The following is a 20,023-nucleotide window of genomic DNA, read 5'->3' as shown; positions in this document are numbered from 1 at the left end:
GGTTAGGGAACTGACTTGGAACTGCTTAAGAGGAAAATGTGAGGTCTTATTTTCCATTTTGGTCACTGTGGGATATACAAATAATTTATTTTGACTATTACAGAGTAAATCGAGGTTATTAAAATTGCTGCATGCTGCTTTACAGAACATTAACAATGTAGATACAAAATTTTGAACGTCACAGTCTAGGAAATTCAAAACATTATATAAACACCTTTTACTAAGTGTTTAGGAAAGTGTATTTTGATACAAAGAGGAACTGGGACTCAGACTGGCACACAAACTATCCTCAGAGAGATAGCTCCTGTCAGAAATTAGAATTCTCTAATGGAATAAACTTCAAATGTAATCCAAAAGCAGTTATCACCAGATTAGTTTAGAGAAAGCAGGAGGATATGACTGAGTTTTGAATCCCTGGGCCTATGTCTTAACCCAGGGCTCTTTGTCTTTAGAAGATTCCAAGCCTTACAGCCATTTCCAGCCTGTAGTTGAGTACATGGTGAATGAACTTCAGTTTAATGTCAGTTTAAACAAAGAGGGACAGTTGGCTTTGGTTCATTTTAATCATGCAGGACACATTCCAAAGCATGGGATGTCCCTGGAAAATCTCACTTCAGTAGTCACCAAATCTGCTCTATTATCCCAAAGCTCACAGGAACGGTGCTGAATGTGAAGAGTAAATTTCTGCCCTCTGCTTTTAAGCTTTAATAAGCAAGTAATGATCAGTGCATCCATAATCATGGGGTCAGGATGAGGCTGAAAGCAAACAGCCATAGCCTTTTGCAAATTCTCTGTGATTATCACTAAAGCTCTGCCTTTTCCACCTTCCCCTCTGGGCCATCTGCAGTGCCCTGCCACAGAGCAGGATGTGGCAGCTTGCCTTTGTGCAGCATCTGCATAAAATGCAAAAGTCCACCTTGGATCCCTGGTTCTCACCTCCCCTTCCATTTTGTGCTTCCCCTCTCCCTTTCTGGCAGCTTAGTGGATCCTCCTGGTTGTGTTTGTCAGGAAAGATTCTCCCAGTGTGGCCATGACTGCCAGCACAGCCCCCAGCTCTGGGAGAAGTGCGCAGGAGCTTCTCCCCTGGCAGCACTGGGGTCCCTTGATGTGAGCCAGTGCTTTGTCCCACTGCAGAAAGAGCCAGAACAATCCACCCCCTCTAACACTGCTATGTGCATCAGAGCACCTTTCTCCCAATAATTCATGGAGCCAGGCAAACACCCCAGTGTTCTCCTGCAGAGAACAGAGCAAGAGTGTGAGTGCTGCTGTCTCTGCTCTGTCCTGCCCTGCTGACCCTGCCCAGCATCACCCCTGGGCTGGCCTGGCTCTGCCAGCCCCATCAGACTGGGCAGGAGCTGCAAGGTGCTGGGAGAACAGTGCAGCTGAGTGCTATAAACACATATTATGGTATTGGCTTTTCACAGATATTAGTGGATACTGTATGTGTGGTGTTAAAATGGTTTTTTATATAGTTTTCTTTAGGAGTAACATAGGCTGATAAAGTGTGTTTGTAGTGAGTGAACTGCCTGCTTGGTTGGATAACACCCAGTGAAGACACCTGGTGCTGATTCACCAGTTACCAGCATGACTGACTGTAGAAACTGAAGACCACAGCCCAAATTAAGACTGATAAAAAAAATAAATCAAAACCACAGCCAAGAAACATGCATGCTCTAAAAAGGCAGAGTCAAGGAGTGGCCATGTAAAACAGCTCCTGGAATATGGAAAACAGTTTACAGAAAAGTTTGAAAATGCATGACAGGTGTATGAATATGCAACAGTCTGATGAATTTAAGGGGTGTCTCCAAAACAGCAACCTGGTCATTATAACCTTTTGCTTTATTGTTTGTCTCTTATTGTCTTTTATTAAACCTTTTTAAATCTACCAGAAAAGCAAACCTTGTTTTTCACATGAGAAGGAGTTAGAGGATGAATGTAGGGGGAAAAATGGATTGTGTTATCTGTGCCCAAGAGTGACAAGTGAGGAGGATTTGAAGCATGTTTTCTGTTGATTCATGTGTGTGCTTGGAGGGGGTCCCAGCCTTTCTCTGAAGGGGTTCTACAGTCCCTGAAATACTCAGTCATCATGGTCATTTTCTGGTTGCATTTCAGGAAAATTATTATTTTTTACCTTCTGAAGAGTATGGGTCACATCCACTTTCATCCCCCTCAGAGAGTGACACAGAAACTTGAGAAGGATTTAACACACACATGGATTAACCCTTCACATATGCAAACCTTTCTTCTCACTTATGGGAACTGCAGGCATTTTGGGCAAGATAAGGGAAAAAAGGGAAGGAACAAGCATTGACAGCCCTCATAGTGATTGTCCTGTCTCTTAAAAACTCCTACACCTGCCATCATGTAAGATCAGCTTTCATTTAGGAAGGAACAGCTTGCAGAGTTGGTTAAAGCTTTAAAACTGTCTCAAATGAAATACAATCTAACAAATCAAAGGAAGTCTCTTTCAGCTTCTGAAGCCTCATGATGTTTAATGCTTGATACAGATACCACCATTCAAACTGGGCAGCCAGGGATTAAATGGGATTCAATTAAGTGATGCCACTGGCACTTGTTAGTTTAGGACCAGCAGCTCCCAGATACTGAAAAGGGGATGGAGTCTGTGACTGAGGGAGGGCTGCAGGCTGGGGACTTACTTCTTTTCCTCCAGAGATTAGGAGGGCTTTGATCTGTCTGGAAGAAGTTTTTTTTTTTCCTTGCACAGAGACCAGGCTGAGATGTTACAATTAGCCCAAAGCAGTGGGAAAATACTGAAGGAAAACCTGTTTTGCAGTGAGTGCTGAGGGGCTGGGGAGTAGAAGGTGAGTATTTCTCTGGGGCAGGTTTGCTCTTAGAACCACAGGGGTGAAGCACTGGGGTCTCCCCTGCCCACAGCTCCTGCACTCTGCCCCTCCTGCCCAGCCCAGGAGCTCTGCCAGTCCTGCTCCATCAGCTCAGCTGGAAGCACCTCTACCTCTGCCTCTGCCTCTGCCAGAGCTGGCAATGTGCCACCTTCTGCCAGACATTGCCTGTCCTGCCAAACATCATCTCCCTGACAAGCTGCAGGCTGCAGCACAAACCCTGCTGTGCTGTCTGCTGGCTAACCTGTGTAAATGTGCTTCCTCCACGAGAGCTGGGCTCACTGTGTCATGCAGCAGGACATGATGCAGGAGAACACAGTGAGATGCAGAGATGCTGCATGCATCACCTGTGATAAGGATTTCTCTCCTTGGGCTGGCCAGGTGATAAGCTTATAACCAAACATTTGTAAAGGCTGGTGTGCCAAGCTTGCTGAGCTGCTGTGTCTTCTGTTGTGACAAGCCAGTGATGTTTTCCAGAGGCTTCTAGGAGAAAATATTTCTCTTGTTGCTAACACAGAAGAGAGATGATGATGATAAGTGAAATATTTTTCTAAGTAATTTTGATTTGGCAGATTATTTTTCCCTTTCTCAGCTGCTATATTTTTTCTTTCTGCATTTCATATTAGAAATATTTTCCTACTGTAAAAAAAAAATCAAGTATCCTGTAACTTGCCATGTATCTCTTTGCTTGAACAAAAGCATCCCTTTGAGTTTCTGAACCATTTCTGCTGTAGAAAGAAAAATTTAAATTATTTTTCTAATGCCATAATACTGTCATTTGGTTTAAGGACTTATGGTTCTTTGGCATTTAATTCTCCATTTACCAAAGGAATGCTAATTAACAGCAGCTGAGCTGGAAGCTTTGCCTGCATGGCTCACAGCTGTGTCTCAAATCATACCTGCTCCAAAGCAATGGAGATGCACAGAATCATGTTCTGAATGCCTTCTGCTAGGGCCCAGTCAGGAAAGCTCCATAAAATTATAGGAGTTTGAGAGAATAATCTAAATTTTCCTTGCTTTCCCATCAGATAACTCAGAGCACGAACTGACACTGAATGTGGCCATTAACAGAATTTTCTGTTATTTCTTGGTCATTCTCCCATATTCACCTGAATAATCACCTCTGGTGAGGGCTTCCCAGGGAAAGGGTGACCCCCAAAGCCAGCAAGTGCTTGGATTCAGGGGAGGCTGCAGATCCAGCCCTTCTGGCTCATCCCCTGGTGAGCAGAGCTGAGTTTGCTCCACCTGAGGATCAGCTGGAATTCTGCAGAGAGGGCTGTAAAAACAAGTGCCATCAATGCAGTCTGATTACCAAGGGATGCTGAACACAGGGCAGGGGTGTGTTTGTGCAGGGTGGCACCAGAGAGGGCAGTGCCAGGCTCAGCACAGGCACAGGGCAGATGTACAGAGGGAATTGTCTTCAAGGTCTCACTTGAGTGATTGATCTGGAGCCCCTGACCCAAATGTGCTGGGTGCCACTGGCTGTCCTTGCCAGTTCTCACCATCCACATATCAAAGGTCTCAGTTTCAATGCTGCATTTCTTGCAGCACATTCCCTGAGGTTGTGGTTAACTTCACAGAGCATACATAATATGATTCATATGAGATCTTTGATCTGTGTTTTGCTCAACACGTCAGTGGTGGATAAACTCATTACAGTGTTCTGTTCACTAATCAACCAGCAAAACAGGAAAATAAAAAAGTAATTGTTGCAAGCTCTCTTCCCTGTTTACATTAGGCTGGCAAGCTCAACTCAAACTGGAACCTCACAGGTTTCATCCCACTGGCTTTGATAGGGACAGCATCAAGCTGATTAGTTCTCTAAATGAATCCAGTTATAGATAGAGCATTGAAAATTCAGCAAGTAATATTTATGCCCCTGTTATAGCTAAGTTTTTTTGAGCCACTGGTGCAAGTAAATGATCTAAATTGGAAAATCCTTAAAACCCTTTCCATCAGAGGACCTGAGCTGTGGGTTTGTGCTGTGGGATGGGCCAGCTGGGGATGTAACTTGTCACTTTGTTATGTGTGATATTTATTCCATGAAGAGCCCATAGTATTATTTTTGGAAACACTATTGACAAAAGCAGGACAAACTATCTCAAATTCCTTAGGGCATTTTTACAACATTGAAACCCCACCTGTACAGACATGATTGACCTGATGGGTGTCTGCAGCTGTTCTTCCAAGAGTAGAAGTATCTAGGAAATGTATAATCAGCCAGAGCCTGATGCTTTACTGGGTAACACTGGTGTAAGACTGCACAACAAAGGGGATCAACCCTGAGCATTAAACAGGCAGAGGAGACCCTCCTCTTTTCTCTTTAAGCTTGTTGGATAAGCAATATAAAATCTGAGCTGTCCTGATCATTCCTAGGGCACTGAAGACATCTGCTGGAAATGGGAATAAACTGCAGTAAGAATGTGCATGACAGAATTAATAAGGAATATTTCTGAGAAGTTTGTATTTACCCTGTGCCTAAATTGCTCAGCAAATGCTACAGTATTTTTCATTTGAAAGTATTATTTGAACATATTTGAATAAATAGCCTTTTCATTCCTGCTGTTCTTGTTGCCACTGAGGAACAACATTTCAGATTCTAAAACCTGCAAGTCTGAATGCAGTCTCTGAATTCCCCTCACCCCTGATGTGTGAGGTCATGCCACAGACATACATGGAGAAAACATGGCATCATGTGCTGGACTGAGGTCCAGGCCAGGTTTGCAGCTTTAAATGGATGTGAGCTGTTTGTAGCTGGATACAGAACAGCACACAAATCTCTTTCCATCTTTACATACAAATCTTGATCACAAACCAATTTCATGCAAATCCTGTTGTGACTCCAGGTCCTATTGAAAGAGCTTCCCAGAAAACTGTACACTCTGTCAGGGAGTGTGGCCCTGCCTCTTGCACATCCCAGCTGGTCCATCCACAGCACAAACCCAGCTCAGGGGCTCTGCCTGCAGCTGGCTCAGGGACTGTGGCACAGGGAGGGGATGCTGCCCTGGGCTGGGAACACCTGGGAGATGGGCAGGGATCCAGGAGGGTGACATGAGGGTCAAACATAGCCCAAGCATACACAGTGTCTTTGGCACCCCCCAAGTCTACCACAAGAATCTAATTTTTCAGGAAGAAAAGAAGGAAAGGAGAAGTGGGGGATTTGCATCCTGCTTTTCATGACCAGCAGGCACTTTCAGGTAATGTTACAGCATGAATTCTTTCAGTCCTGAAGGATGCTGTGTCCAGACCCATAATCCCAGTTTATGAAATCTCCCTAAAATGCAGATGTGTGCAGCCTCTCAGGTATAACTGCAGCCACCTTCCTGCTGATTCCTTCAGCTTTTCATTTAAACACTCCAGGGTTCTCCCACACATGTAGGGCAGGGTTTGGAACATCCTGCAATTTCTGGAATGGACTAATCCTACTCATTAAATACTGCCAGCACTTCAGCCAGGGTCTTAGGCTGCACCAGTGACTGCATTTGATACAGACATGGACAAGCTGGCTTTGTGTTGGATAGCTTGAGTGCTATCAGCAAACAAGCTACAGAACACAGCACAAAAGACACATAAATATCTGCTTTTCCCATCTGCACTGGTGGCCTCACTTTTCTGGCTTCAGCACCCACCCCTGCTGGGTTCCAGCTCCCTAAGGACAGCAGCTCACAGGGCAGGAGGATGCTCTGCTGACTTCTCATGGTTCTTTCTGCCCACACTGGAATTCTGCAGGAAAAGGCAACTGAGACTTTAGAAAGTCCTCCTTGTGTTCAGTAAAATGCTAGGAGCAGCTTTTGAAAAGACATCCAACAGTAACAGCACATCTGTGTGTGCTCAAACACAGCCTGGAGAGCAGGAGAGCTGGGTGGGAGGGGAAGCTACACCTGGGACCTTCCCCAGTGGGCATCTCCCAGAGACAATGCTATTTCTGACTGAACTTTATATTTATATTTATATACTGTGCCAGTAGTGAAAATTACACCTGTACAGGTCAGTGTTTCTTTTCCATCTCAGCATCCTTGTGTGAGGTTGTGTCCAGCTGCTGATGTGTGGTTTTTACTTCATCCCAGCACATGGGCAGGGACATGCCCAGAGCAGGAAGGAAGGGCTTGGTGCAGGATTTGTCCTTCCCCAGCCTCCAGCAAGCCAGGGATAATTCTCACTGCTTGAGTTTGCCTGCAGAGACAAGCAGGCAGTTACATTTAGGTATTATTTTTCCTTCCTGACTAGGCTGTTAAAAACTCTGCTTATATTTTAAAGAATGGTGGTTTACTTGGGCTACATCCCAAGTTTTCCAAGCCTGGGGCCTGGCACAGGAGCTGATTATGCCTGTGCATGGGGACAGTGCTGCTCCTAAAACACAGTGAAGCAGGGTCAGCTGCTTGCAGATCCTGTGACTCAGATTTTGGTTTGGCAAGGCAGAAAGCCTCAGCCCTTGAGCAGAACCTCCAAGTCCTTGGTGAAGTGCAGCCAGCAAAGGTAGACATGATCACATTGCTGACAAGCCTGAATTTCCATCCTGATGATGAAAATCCAACAAACATCTATACACCCCAAAATATAATCCCTGCTCTGCCTGGCCCTTCTGGCAGTGCAGAGCTGCACTGGTGGAAACCTGCTGTGAACCTGTGGCTGTCTGGAGAGTTTCAAGTACCTAAATCAAGGCTTTGTCCAAATCAGTTTGTCTGGCACACATAAGGATGAGCAGAACCTGCTGAGATCATGTTAATGTGAGGCTGGAAAACCTCATATTAGGGCAGCTATGATGATCAGAACCCAAATATTTAAAGGGAGAAATTAATTACTCAGGATGTCTTCAGATCATTTCCAGGAAGGTAAAAAGGAAGCAAACATTACAGGAGAAAAAGAAGCACAACAGGTAATTTGTGTTTACAAAAGAGAAAGAGATGCATTCTCATACACATACCCAGGGCTAAAAGACATGAGCTGCTGCCAGGAGTTTCCAACATGGAAACTTTGCCAAGCCCAGAGGAGTAGCATTTTAAAAGACCCCATTCAGCTCTTCTATTTGCACCTGGACTGCAAAGAAACTGATTTAATTTTTCTCCTAGACTCCCTTATCTTTAGAGATGCCAGAGTCAGCTGATCTGTAAAAGGTCCCTTTTTTGAGAAGGATTGTGGTTTGTTCTCTGTGCACATTTCACATATCCAGCAAAGCATTTATCTCTACATAAACACCTATTTCTTTGGGGTCCTTCCTGTCTGAAAAGCCAGGCAATGACAGGCAGAAAAGCACTGTGCACCTTCTTATCTTTGCAGCTAAAGGCCTGAACAAAAAATGATTTGGCAACTCTGCCATTCCTTTGAGATACCTGAACACAGAAAGGACCTGGGTCAGTGCAGAGTGCATTGGACAGGAAACCAAAAGAAGAGCTCAGTGGCTTTCCTCGCCTTGCTTGGTGTAGATTTGGTGAATCTCTTCTGTATTCTGGCTTGGATCAGCTGTGTTTTCTCTGCTTTACAACTTATGATCCATATCCAGTGCCATTGCAAGAGAATGACAGGAGCACAGGTGAGATGATTTGGTCACATAGACAAGATGATGCTATTTATCTCACATATGTGTGACTGATGTAAGACAAGCCTTTCTGTTGCATTTTGCAAATCATTTCCCCTTCTTTCTGCTTGCTGAGACCCTGCTGTGAGATGCTTTGTGACAAAGATCCCACAATAACAGATACAAAAAGCACTTATTCCAGAAACCCAAAATACTGCCTTGATTTATCCTTTCAGTTCACATACACTATTATATCTCAAATTTTTTTTAAGCTTGTATTTACAGCATGGGAATTGAAAAGCACTGGACCTGTAGGTAATAACAGTTCAGTTTGGACGTGGAAAATACCATGCTGAGAAGCAGATTTATTGATCAATCAGTAATAAGCATGTGCCTAGGAGAGCAGAATCACATATCTAAAGAAGACATGAATTTGAAAACTCACTGACACTCAGTGCAGGTCACTGGTGGGCAGCCTGGTTCTGCAATAAACCTGGAACCACCTTTAATTCTACTACACAGAGTAGATCACTTGTACCCAGCAAATTTCATTTCAAAACACCAAATTAGCGTGACAGAAAAAAACTCAAACTGAAGGCAAAACCCCAAAATATCATTAATAATTTCACAAAACCTCACGTACCATAAGGCTGGCCCTTCTCTTTCCTAAACACAGTTTGTTTGTACAAATTTCCCCAAAATAACTTTGGTGTTGGGATGTCAGCCATGATCCTGCCTCATACCTCTTAGGACTGAGATCAAATCCTTAAGAAAGCCTTTGCAAGATTCTTCAAGGACAAAGAAACCAAGCATACAGTAATTTTCCAAGCAGGACATAATCCTTGACTAGGAGAGTTTGTCAAAATTTACTACATTAAATTGAAACAAATAAAAATCAACCATTTACCCAAGACAGTGATAAAAACTGATGTATTGGAGGTGATAAGGCATTAACTAACCTTTGTGTTAAACCTTTTACTAATCTTTCTGTTATCTACTTATATTGACCATCCTGGCTCTTCAGATTGCCTCACTTGCAATTCCTTAGCCTGGCAGCAGCTCTGACAGTTTTAATTTTTTCTTTATACTCTCAGAAAAAGGGGCAAATAATTACTCACCTACTCACCAAATAAAATGTCTTTATTTTCCAAAAGTTGAACTGAATTTTCTAGAACTCAAATGCTGCAAGAAGAATAGAATTGCTCTGATTCCAGGAGCAGATACAGCCCATCCATCTCCCATTTGGTCAAACATCCCAGAGTACAGTTAGCTCTGGAGCATAAGGAGTCAGAAAACACAGACAATCTACTGACAACATGCGAGCAGTTCACTTCCCAGCAGACTGAAGCACTAAATCTTTTTAAAGCTATTTTTCACAAATGCTGTTGTACATCTGCAGCCAGACCTATTTCAGGAGCTCAGCATCCAGTCCTCATCTCACACTGGCTTCTCATCCTCTGTACCCCATTGCATGTTCTTTCCATAAACCCAGGGATGGCTGAGAATGGAGAGGAAAAAACAGCTGTATGAAGATTTTCCTGAGTTTACAGTTTACAGGAGCATATAAAGGTAGAACTGTCTCTGAAGGAAACAGAGTTTTTACCTTGAAGAGGCTCTGTGGAGAAACTGAAAAAAGCCTTTTACCAAAGGATGTTTATGCTTGGAATAGTTTGGTTGTCTGAAAGCAAATGGAATGAGGTGGGGAGATGGGAGCCAAAACCCCAGGTGCCACTGCAGCACAGCAACTCTGGCTCTTGCAAGATGTTCCTTATCAGACAGGGCACTTCAAGAGTGCCTCAAAAGGGAGCTAAGCACTTCAAGAGAAAACACAATTCTGTCTCCATGCACAAGTCCTACTGCAATGATGTAAATAAAAAAACCACAATCCCATCCTAGTCTGTATGCAGCTCTAAAGCTATATTTATATTATTTATATTTATATTCTGATAAGGAAAGTGGAATCATTTGCTTCAGGAAAAAAGATATCTATCGGTATATCATTATACTGGGCTATATTATATTTCTGTAACTAAGCCAGTAAAAGAAAAATTCCATCTCCAAATAACATTATAATGCTGAATTCAAGCCCATACACAGTCCAGGTACTCACTTCTGGGAGCCTCCTGTGTGCCTCCATTTCCTGCTTGCTCACAGTAGCACTGTGAGGTTACATCTTCCCAGCAATATATCTGGACTGCTCTCTGGCTCTCCTGCCCATTCACCTTACCCAAGAAGTTAAACCTGCTTTCCCAGCTGCTATAGGTTAGTCATAAACATGGAAAATGTTTCTTGGGTACTCCAGAGGAATTCCAGCCCCCATATCCCTGTGTTCTATCCCAGCAGCTGCAAGGGCAGCTTTGTGATTGACTTTTTTTAGGAGTGAAGCCCAGCTGAGCTACTTGCAGACTGGCAAAATGGTCAGAGAAACTACTTAATGAGGGGGATTAAGCTTTCAAAACAGAATTTCAACCCTGTTCTTGAAAGGGCATTGCATGGCATAATCCAAAAAGCAGTTTTTCACTCAGGCTCTTGGCCAAGAACTGTCAGAATACCAAATCCATGTTTTCTTTATCCCTCTGTTTCTAGTGACTGGTGTGCTGCCCCAGTAGAGTACAAATCTTTCTCTGTCAGACTCATTTCACAGGAAGAAAAGGAGCCTGTGTTAGCAAGCTCAGGTTCCTTGGGGCAGGAACAAATCCATTCTGGTACTGAGACCTTGAACACACACACTAAAATTCCTGTTGACCCAGCTACTGGTCCAGCCTCTCCCAAAGCCTGTGGGACAGTTAAGCTCCCCATGAAACAGCTCCAGGAGTTTGCAGCTCCCTTATCAAGGCCACCTGAAATTAGCACAGTTTAATTGGTCAGGCTGAAAGCTGCAGTGGTTCAGGACCAGTTTCATGTGCAATTCCACAGGACCTGAGAAGACACCAAGTGAAAAACTAACTGGAGGCAGTTATTGATCCAGCCATCTGCCCTTAATTAACTTATATTGATGCCTCAATACCACTGGAATAAAGCATGGATCAAGCCTGAACTTAGGGCTTGTTCTAAATGACAGATTAAATCTTGAACTAGACTCTTGTAAAGCTCTTTATTTTCCTCTCTGCCAGCTCACATTTCAGTTCTGGTGTGCTAGCTGGAATGCCAGCCCTTTCCACATCTACCATGGACTGAAATCTGCAGCTGTGTGAGATGTGTTGGGCAGTTCTGGCTGGGTGAGACCCACAACAGCCATCTCTGGTGTGCTGTGCTCCAAAACAGCTCTGAGGACTGAGCAATGTTGATCCAGAAGTTTCCCTACACAATGTATATTAATACTTCAATATTTTTGAGGCAGGACCACTGGAACGAAGTTTGATCATATCAGGATGCTTTCATTGAAAGCTTCTTATCTAATGGTTAAGAGATGTTCACTAGTTACAGACAATGAGAATTCAGGGAGTTGTTTAAAGGTGCCCAGGACAGACAGGGCAGGTGTGGTTTGCACTGGAAAAAGCCAGTAAGTATTCATGCTGTACACCAGCACACTCCTAAATCCCAGCTTTCTTTTAATAAAGTAGTAAGACCTTTGATCTTACAGTCCTGATTTAAAAAATTCAGCAATGTGAGGAGAATGTAATCAAGGCAGAGATGCAAAGGGATGTCAGGAAGAACAGTTCTGAAGGACATGAACTGCACCAGCTAGCACCCAGCAATAGCTTTGGCGTCCACATTTTAATCAAATCCTCTTGTAATGGGGAAAAAGAAAAGGAAAAAAGAAAAAGTGTGATGGATGGGCATATTTTTGTGACAATTTAATTTGTTCACCAAAATCAGGGAGAGGTTCTGCTTCATATAGCAATCCCAATTAAAGGCAGCCTCACAGAAATCCACAGATCCCAAGGGCAAATGAAAGAGATTCAAACTCAGAGAGCTCTCCAGACTCCAGGGAGACACTATCCTGCTTCAAGCACCTTGTGTTTTACTCTTCCTCTGACTCTACAATCGGAGCTTGGGAACCTTTGGGAGAGCATAGCTACCTTTTGTTCCTCTGACTAGACCCTGCTGGCTGCTGTTCTCACCTAGAAATGCAATCATATCTATCAGGCATTTATTACCTCTTCATAAAGCAATAAATGCACCCCCACACAATGTTATTTTGATGTATTTATCCTCTCTGTGGGTCTGTGGTTGCAGTGTTTGCGTTCATTGAGGGAGAAACATCCTGGTTTTGTTTCAGTGGAAGGTGATGGCCACTGTTATGATTTAACCAGCCAGGGGCAGAGCAGTACTGGGTGAGTCTCTGACACTTGTGGACATCTTCTGGCTGCTCCTCCTCGAGGCTGGCAGAGCACAAGCACCCGTCTGCTTTTCCACAGGTTTTGGCTCCAGTGGTAAAACAGGAGGTGCAGTGCTTACGGGTGAGGCAATCAGCGCAGTGTGCAGGGCTGGTACAGCTGAGCTCAGAATGGAAAGTTTCAGATGGGCTGTGAGAACAAGGGGGTGTCTTATGCTACAGCCACCTAAAGCATCCAACACATTGCGTAAGCAAGGAGTGCAGGCAAGCCTGCCTTATAAAGCTGAGCTCAGGCACTCCCTGCTGAGATGGGTCTGGGTCACCTCTCTCAGAGCTGCTAAAGGGAACCTCTGCAAGCTCCTTCTTAGGGTCTTTCAAAGAGACATGGCACAAACTGGACTTAGGATTTTTCTCCTCATAAGCTTACTACTGCTGGATCAGACCTTGAGCCAGGCTTCCAAACTCAAAGCCAGGAAGCACAGCAAACGCAGAGTGAAAGGTACTGGGTCTGAACTGGGAGGAGGGATAGCAGCCTATAGGCTGTGCAAAGTACTGTGTACTTTAAACAGCATTGCATGAACCAGAAACTAACATTACACAAATGTTTATTTATTGAGTCTATATTATGTCTGTCTTTTAAATATTTTTATGTGAGTTAGCAAAGCCACAAATAAGGTGCCAGAATGAATTATGGAAATAGAGCTGTATAACAGCTGCAAATATATCTCTCTGTTCTGGCTGTTCACCTCTGTCAACATTATTCAGAACTCACAGGTACAGCTGAGAGAGGACTCTGGCTAATCATTCTTAGTTATGTAGCTATATTGACTAAGATCAGAAAAATGGAAATTTATTAATTTGGGGGACACAAGCAGAGGTATTCAGGCTCCAAGGATTATTGTTCAGATTTTTGTACCATTTTGTAATTTTAACAGAGTGCCTGTCTACTCTTTGTGGAATATTATTCCACTTGTATGAAAAGTACTGTGAAATGGCAAGTCAAACTAATTAGCAGGTCAATATCAAAGAATTAACAGGAGAAGGTGAGGCATCAGTTCCCACAGCAAAGCTTACAGAGTAAATACAAAATCACAGAATGTTGTTTAGAAATGTCTGTGTATTTAATTTAAAGACTTATTTCTAATAAAAGTGGGTATGATGGAGGCTCACTAATGGCAAATATTTGAACTCCTAGTTAATTAAAAACCTGTGGCTTTGATAAAGCCATTGTACAAGAAGATGGAGCTGTTCTGAAGCCTCACAGTTGTAGTCTCCTCCTTTGGGATCTGTAAGGTTTTTAACTTAGGGGTCCTAAGGACAGGCTGCTTATACATTTTTTGTGCCAGCACAGAGCAGCACTGATTGGAGAACAGTGAATTCTGCCTTGGGGAAGCAGGGAACCCTGAAAGACACCACAATGATTAAAAAAAATAATAATAATAATTAATGGAAAAGACACGAAAATGGAGTTGTGTGCAAATTAGCTTCTTTTCTTGTCCCATCATATTCTTGGTGCTTTTTCAAGTGCTACAAAATGCCAATTCAGTGATTTTGTGTGAAGTCCCCAGGCCCTCTGTTTTGAGAGACAGAGGAAGGCTAATCCTGGGAAGTAGAGATTGCACCTCAGCAAGAACATCTGCAACATTCAGACTGTCAGGTTGGGTCTAATTTGTTATTCCTTCCTATGCTAAAACAAGAGTTGTGTGAAACTTTCATGCTCACAGAAATAACATTCCTTTGAAGAAACACAACTTGTGTCCTGCTATTTTTTTGTGTATCATATCCATACACCAGAGTGTACAGGTTCAAAAGAAAAAGGGACATTTTCTGTAAATTAGATACCAGCTTGCTAAATAATGATTAGCTGCAACAATCCATGATTTTCAAACAGTTTTTAGGGCAACATCCATGATAAAATATGAGAAGGAAAAGTAAAGCTGGGTTCCTCGTGTTTTTTATAGGAATCCTAGAGGAATTTTTTCATTAAGGACAAATCTTTAAAAAGAATCAAAATGCATCTCAACAATGCAGCAACCCATGATATTTTAAAACAGCTTTGAACATGTAATTTTAATTTTTTTTTTTTTTTTTTACTGTGTGCATATCTGTTAATTTCTGGATATTCTTTCTGTGTAAGAAAAAGATGACCTGAAGACCCAGATTGACAAACTGTGGCGAGAAGTAAATGCTCTGAAGGAAATACAAGCACTCCAGACAGGTAAAGCAGTTTATGCTGGTCAGTGGTTCCCTAAAGTTCTCACTGCCTCTCTTCTTCACTCCCACCCCTCTCTTTAATGAGATTTTTATGACTCAGTATATGGAGTACAGCTCCATAAAACCTGTGTGCCACAGCTTTAGCAGACAGACAAGTGTTGAAGGAAGCATTTAAGTAAAATCAGGTCTCAGCTAATGGGGAATGAATGGTGATTCTCCACTGACAGCAAGAACTATTCTTGCCTTTGCTATGCACAGCTTCAAGCTCTGAGCTTTGTATCATCAAAGGCAGCACAAGGAGGGTTCCTGGGTCTGAGAGTTTAGGTGATCAGCAAGTTAAGTGCCCAGCCTTGATATGAACATATATTCAAATGTGAATGTTGCCATAAAACTTCAAAGTCATATTCACTGTGAGTTCAGAAATATTCTGGACCAACCTGCAGAGTCCTTTAAGTATTTAAATAACCAGATGGAAATTTCCAAACAAAATAAGAAGGGTAAATACACATACAGCTACTAAACAGTTGTGTTTTTTAACAGCTGTTGACACAAAACCTGGCATTTAAACATGTAGGAGAGGACATTACAGAGGAAATTACATCATTCTCGTGAAACAGAACATATTTTCCTTAGGGATGGCAATATCTGGGTTGTTCAGTTTTATGTCTTGGGTTACATGGACCTTTTTTGGGCTTTACAAAATATTTTTATTTCAAATGTCTTAAAAGAAGGCTTTAGAAGTTTCTTAAAAGAGGAAGCCTGTGCTAGACAAGTAACTCTTGTTTAAAAGTAATTCTTGTGTTGCTTCCAGAAGGAGCTTGAGAAGAAGCATGCAGTGGCTTAGAAAAGAAACCAGAACTGGGAGACTTTCTCTCCTCAAAACTTACTTTGAGCTTTATTCTAAATTTATAACCCACACTGTACAACTGGAATCCAAATTTGGCAAAAAGAAACCTATCATCCCCCCTAGCTCTGGCTGTCTTTGTTAATGTTCTTTAACAGCTGAAAAAAGGAGCTCCATTTTTAGCTCATGGACATTTCCAAGACACACCTTAAAAATCTGATTTCTTCTGCTTAAACTTCCTGGGCCTCTTTTCCAGATAGAGTGAAATGTGAAATGCTGCCACACACCATTTTGCAGCACATACCTTCTTCCTAAAATCATCCAGTTCTTATCAATGCTGCAGCATTTCTGAAGTAAAGTCTCTTTGACCTTTCCTATTAATATAAATTTGATAAAGTGTTCCACATTTAATAAATAGGTTCATTATTTCTCTTTGGCCATTGGAAGGGTTAAAATTTGAAGGTTAAACCCTAATAGAAAATTATGACCCTGAAAATGCAGCTAAGGAATGCAGTGAATACTACAACTGGAAATACTAAAAACTTGAGATGTGGAATGTGATCCAAAGTGACTTCCATATCCTGTTGATCAGAGACAAAATTATTTTTTATAAGTACAGATGATAAGAATTAAAAACAGATTATAGAAAACATCAGGACAGAAGATGTACATTAGTAAAGATGAACTTAAGTAATAAATGAAATAATCTGCAAATAATAACATGAAGGATTCTAAAAATAATTGTCACAGGAATCTATTCCGAGCCTTTGGTATCTTCCTCAGATCAGAAGAAACACTTCACCAAGGAGGGTTCATCTTGCCATCATTATTTTTTCTTGGGAGAAATCGTTTTTTTACAAATCTGCATTAGGAGAGCTGGAAGGCAAAGTTTAAGGATTCCCTCCTGTGTTCCTGCCCCCACAGACCTCAGGCTGGAACAACCCCAGCAGCAGCTCTGCAAGGCAGTTCCAGTGACAGAGCAGCTGCCAAATGAACCCTCTGGTCCATTTGGACTTTACATCAAGGCTTCCCCAGAAGAAGTAAAAGCAAACAGATTTATAAATTCAAATGTTTAGAAGACTGGGTTCAGATTGTCTTGTAAGCTCAGTAATACATGTGCACTTTTCTAAAGCACTTATAGATTTAATTTATATTACTTCATTTGGATTTAGAGTTTGAAGCGGGAAACTTTGATGGAAAGAAAATAAATTAATGCCAAGAGAGGTGAATAAGCAATCTCCTACAGGTAGAATTACACTTTTATTAATCACTCAGAGATTTGTATTATGAATTTCAAATCCGTATTTTCCTGGTCAGCAGGACAGATTTAATACAGCACATTTATGTCCTGCCTTTGATTGCTAGAAACTGAGCTTAGATAAGATGTAAAAAATTTATTTTATTTAAATAATATTAAAAGACATTTATTAATATTAAAATTTAATATTAATATTATTATAAAAATACCATTATTAATATAAATATTAAAAGACATTTACATCTGTCTCCATTATAAAGCCAAACGCAGATTCCCCAATAACCAACTTATATCTGGCAATAAAACAAACATCCACAGCTCATCCATTCCATCAGTTTCAAGACTGCTGAAATAAGGAAGAAAATGTGTGAAAGCAGGACTGTTTGGTAAAAGGGGCACTGAGAACAGACCTGGGCTATATTTCAGGAGTCTGTTCCCAAGGGCTGGCTGCACACAGGGTCCTACATGAACTACAGCACCAGCAGGTAAGTCTGACCTTACTCTGAATTTCAGGCCCACTCTGTGGAGTCAAAAGCCTTCCACTTGCTGAAGGATTTGCCTGTTTAAGTTTCACTGTGCTTTTGGAAAATTATCCTTTGGAGAATCGTAACTGAAAGCCGAGGTTCACGCTTGTACTGAACGTGCAAACTCCTGTCTGTTCACAGTGTGTCTTCGTGGGACCAAGGCCCACAAGAAGTGCTACCTCATGTCAGAAGGCACCAAACATTTCCATGAAGCCAATGAAGACTGCATAACCAAGGGGGGGACGTTGGCTATCCCCAGGAATAACGAGGAAACAAACATCCTTCGAGATTACGGCAAGAAAAGCGCGCCCAGCGCGTCCGAGTTCTGGCTGGGTGTCACTGACATGGTGCACGAAGGGAGGTTTGTTGATGTCAATGGCATGGCTCTGCACTACTTCAACTGGGACCGTGCCCAGCCCAACGGAGGCAAGAGGGAGAACTGTGTCTTTTTGTCTCAGCCATCCCAAGGCAAGTGGGTGGATGAAGTCTGCCGCACTGCCAAGAGATACGTTTGTGAATTCCTGATCCCATAATTACATCCACAAAGGACCATGTTTTGGGTTATCAACACACACTCTTGCTTAGCAACCCCTCCCACTTAGAGAGTGATGAGTTCAAACTATCCCTCTCCTGCTTTGAACTCACTCTTTCCTGAAACACAAATTTTCTCTCTTAATTTATTTTCTATTCATATGCTAAAAAGGTTTAGTGAGTACTCTCATTATGCACAGGGATATATATTATGTTTTCGCCTGCATTGTATCATATTTTTGCATATTACTTCTGCTTGATGTTCGGGTCACTGGATTACACTTCTGTACTTTAATTAGAAAATACTGCTGCATGGTAATCCTTTCCAGTATGAGCAGTAAGGATCCTCTGTGTTCTAAAGTTTACGAGGGACATTGGGATTATGTGAGCTCCTGTGAAAAACAGCCATCATCCTTTACAGAATCTAATTGAATTAATTTGTGGCCAAGAGTTTTTACCTATGGGTTAAGAATGCTAAACAAAACAGAAAAATCAGGTGTTAGTTATTTAACTACATGCAATCTGCAGTGATACACTGCTAGAAAAAGGGGGAGCAGCTGTTTTAAAACATCAGTAAGTCTAGACATGCTTGCCTCTAAATGTCTCAATTATGGTTAAATATTAGATGTCATTTGGAACATTCCCACAGAAGAAAGCAGCCTGGGACTGGATCCCACTCTGCTGTGTGCAGCCTTGCTATGCCTGGTCTCCTGCAGGCTCAGACAGCCTCTGCCATTCACAGGGAGCTCCTGAAATCTCGGGGAGGAGACAGGAGCTCCTTTCTGGCCCAGCATTCCCACTCACCCACCGCTCCCATGGGAAGGGCAGCACTGCCCAGGGGAACAGGAGAGTGGGCCAGACCACATGCAAATGTTCCAATTTAACACCTGACATGTCAAAATGAAGTAAAACATGCTGGCTGCTTTTGGCTGTTCTGGACCTCACAACAGAGATTTGCTTTCATGTCATAAATAGCAGTTTCTCTCATTTTATTTAAATATTTAAATACATCGCTGCTTGGAGGATAAATCATATTTCTTATGTATTAAATATGCAAGATTTTAGATGATGCAATAAATTTGCTATTACCAGTATTTAACTGTTGTAGTATTTTTGGCAGCTTATGCACCCATGTGAAGGCCATTCTTTCCTAGAACTTTCCCTAAGGATTCAAAAAGGGTACTTTTTTTCCACTACTGTATTTACAGGTCACAGGACAAAATTTGGATCCCTGCTGTATAAGATCAAACTACTCAAGGTATCTCCAATGTGTTGTATTTAAACAAATTTTCCAACACTTAATGTATTTCTAAAATAGCCTGATTCTGAAATCTCTCATTTACTCCTGAGTTGAAATATAGCAGAAAAAAGGGCCCAAATATATCCCATCTTCTTTCAAAATGTACCAGCATTTGCTAAAGTTGGGGTAAACATTTTTGTTACCTATATTTGTGCATGATTTAAAGTCTGTATGGCTTCTTAACCTCTGATTTGTCTGAAATAATAATGTTTCAGCATATCTCTACAGCTACAGCCAAACTAAGAATTCACCACAAATTCCACACCCTGTTGAACTGGAACTGGACTACATTTTCATAGGCTGTTTTGCTGGGGTACCCATTATAAAGAACGTGAGCCCGTTCATGTAGGTTCCCTATAAGGTGTAAAATTACCATATAAAAATCTCATTGTTAAAAAATTCTTTCTGGATGATCCTCTAAAAAGACATTTATCATCTTGAGACTGACAATAAAAGCAACCCTGTGACAGTGGATGGTTCTTGTGGAGAATCCAGCTGAGTTCTTGGGATCAGCCCAGATTACATTGCAGAATCCTGGAATTTCTCCTCCCAAGAATGAAACTCTCAAGATAAGAGACAGGTAACAAAGAAAACATCTTCAGCTTTCCTTTCTATCCTCTGCTGTAGAAACACTGTGATAAACAGAAGACAATGGGCTCGGAGAAATGTTATAAGCATATAAACCTCATAATTTTGC

At 41.9% G+C, this 20,023-nt stretch overlaps 1 protein-coding gene across 2 annotated transcripts; it reads left to right on the top strand.

Moving 5' to 3' along the window:
- Nucleotides 1-12,955: 12,955 nt before the first annotated feature.
- CLEC3A (C-type lectin domain family 3 member A) lies at nucleotides 12,956-19,780 on the top strand. 2 transcript variants are annotated; one of them, XM_056500704.1, is made up of 3 exons: nucleotides 12,956-13,154; nucleotides 14,799-14,873; nucleotides 17,637-18,226. In XM_056500704.1, the coding sequence occupies exons 1-3, from the start codon at nucleotides 13,040-13,042 to the stop codon at nucleotides 18,026-18,028; spliced, it is 582 nt and encodes a 193-aa protein (XP_056356679.1). In that variant the 5' UTR covers nucleotides 12,956-13,039; the 3' UTR covers nucleotides 18,029-18,226. The 2 variants fall into 2 exon arrangements, with proteins under 2 accessions (XP_056356679.1, XP_056356678.1); XM_056500703.1 differs by having other exon boundaries at nucleotides 12,958-13,154; nucleotides 14,793-14,873; nucleotides 17,637-19,780.
- Nucleotides 19,781-20,023: the final 243 nt, after the last annotated feature.

This window comes from Oenanthe melanoleuca, chromosome 11, assembly GCF_029582105.1.
Source record: "Oenanthe melanoleuca isolate GR-GAL-2019-014 chromosome 11, OMel1.0, whole genome shotgun sequence".
Lineage (NCBI taxonomy): Eukaryota > Metazoa > Chordata > Aves > Passeriformes > Muscicapidae > Oenanthe > Oenanthe melanoleuca.
This window is presented reverse-complemented; position numbering and strand designations above follow the sequence as displayed.

Bases quoted from the DNA above. Each gene is read 5' to 3' on its own strand.
- CLEC3A (XM_056500703.1), top strand. From the start codon at position 13,040: ATGGCACAAACTGGACTTAGGATTTTTCTCCTCATAAGCTTACTACTG. The intron at 13,155-14,792 runs GTACTGGGTCTG...TTTCTGTGTAAG, and splicing joins CAGCAAACGCAGAGTGAAAG to AAAAAGATGACCTGAAGACC. The intron at 14,874-17,636 runs GTAAAGCAGTTT...GTCTGTTCACAG, and splicing joins AATACAAGCACTCCAGACAG to TGTGTCTTCGTGGGACCAAG.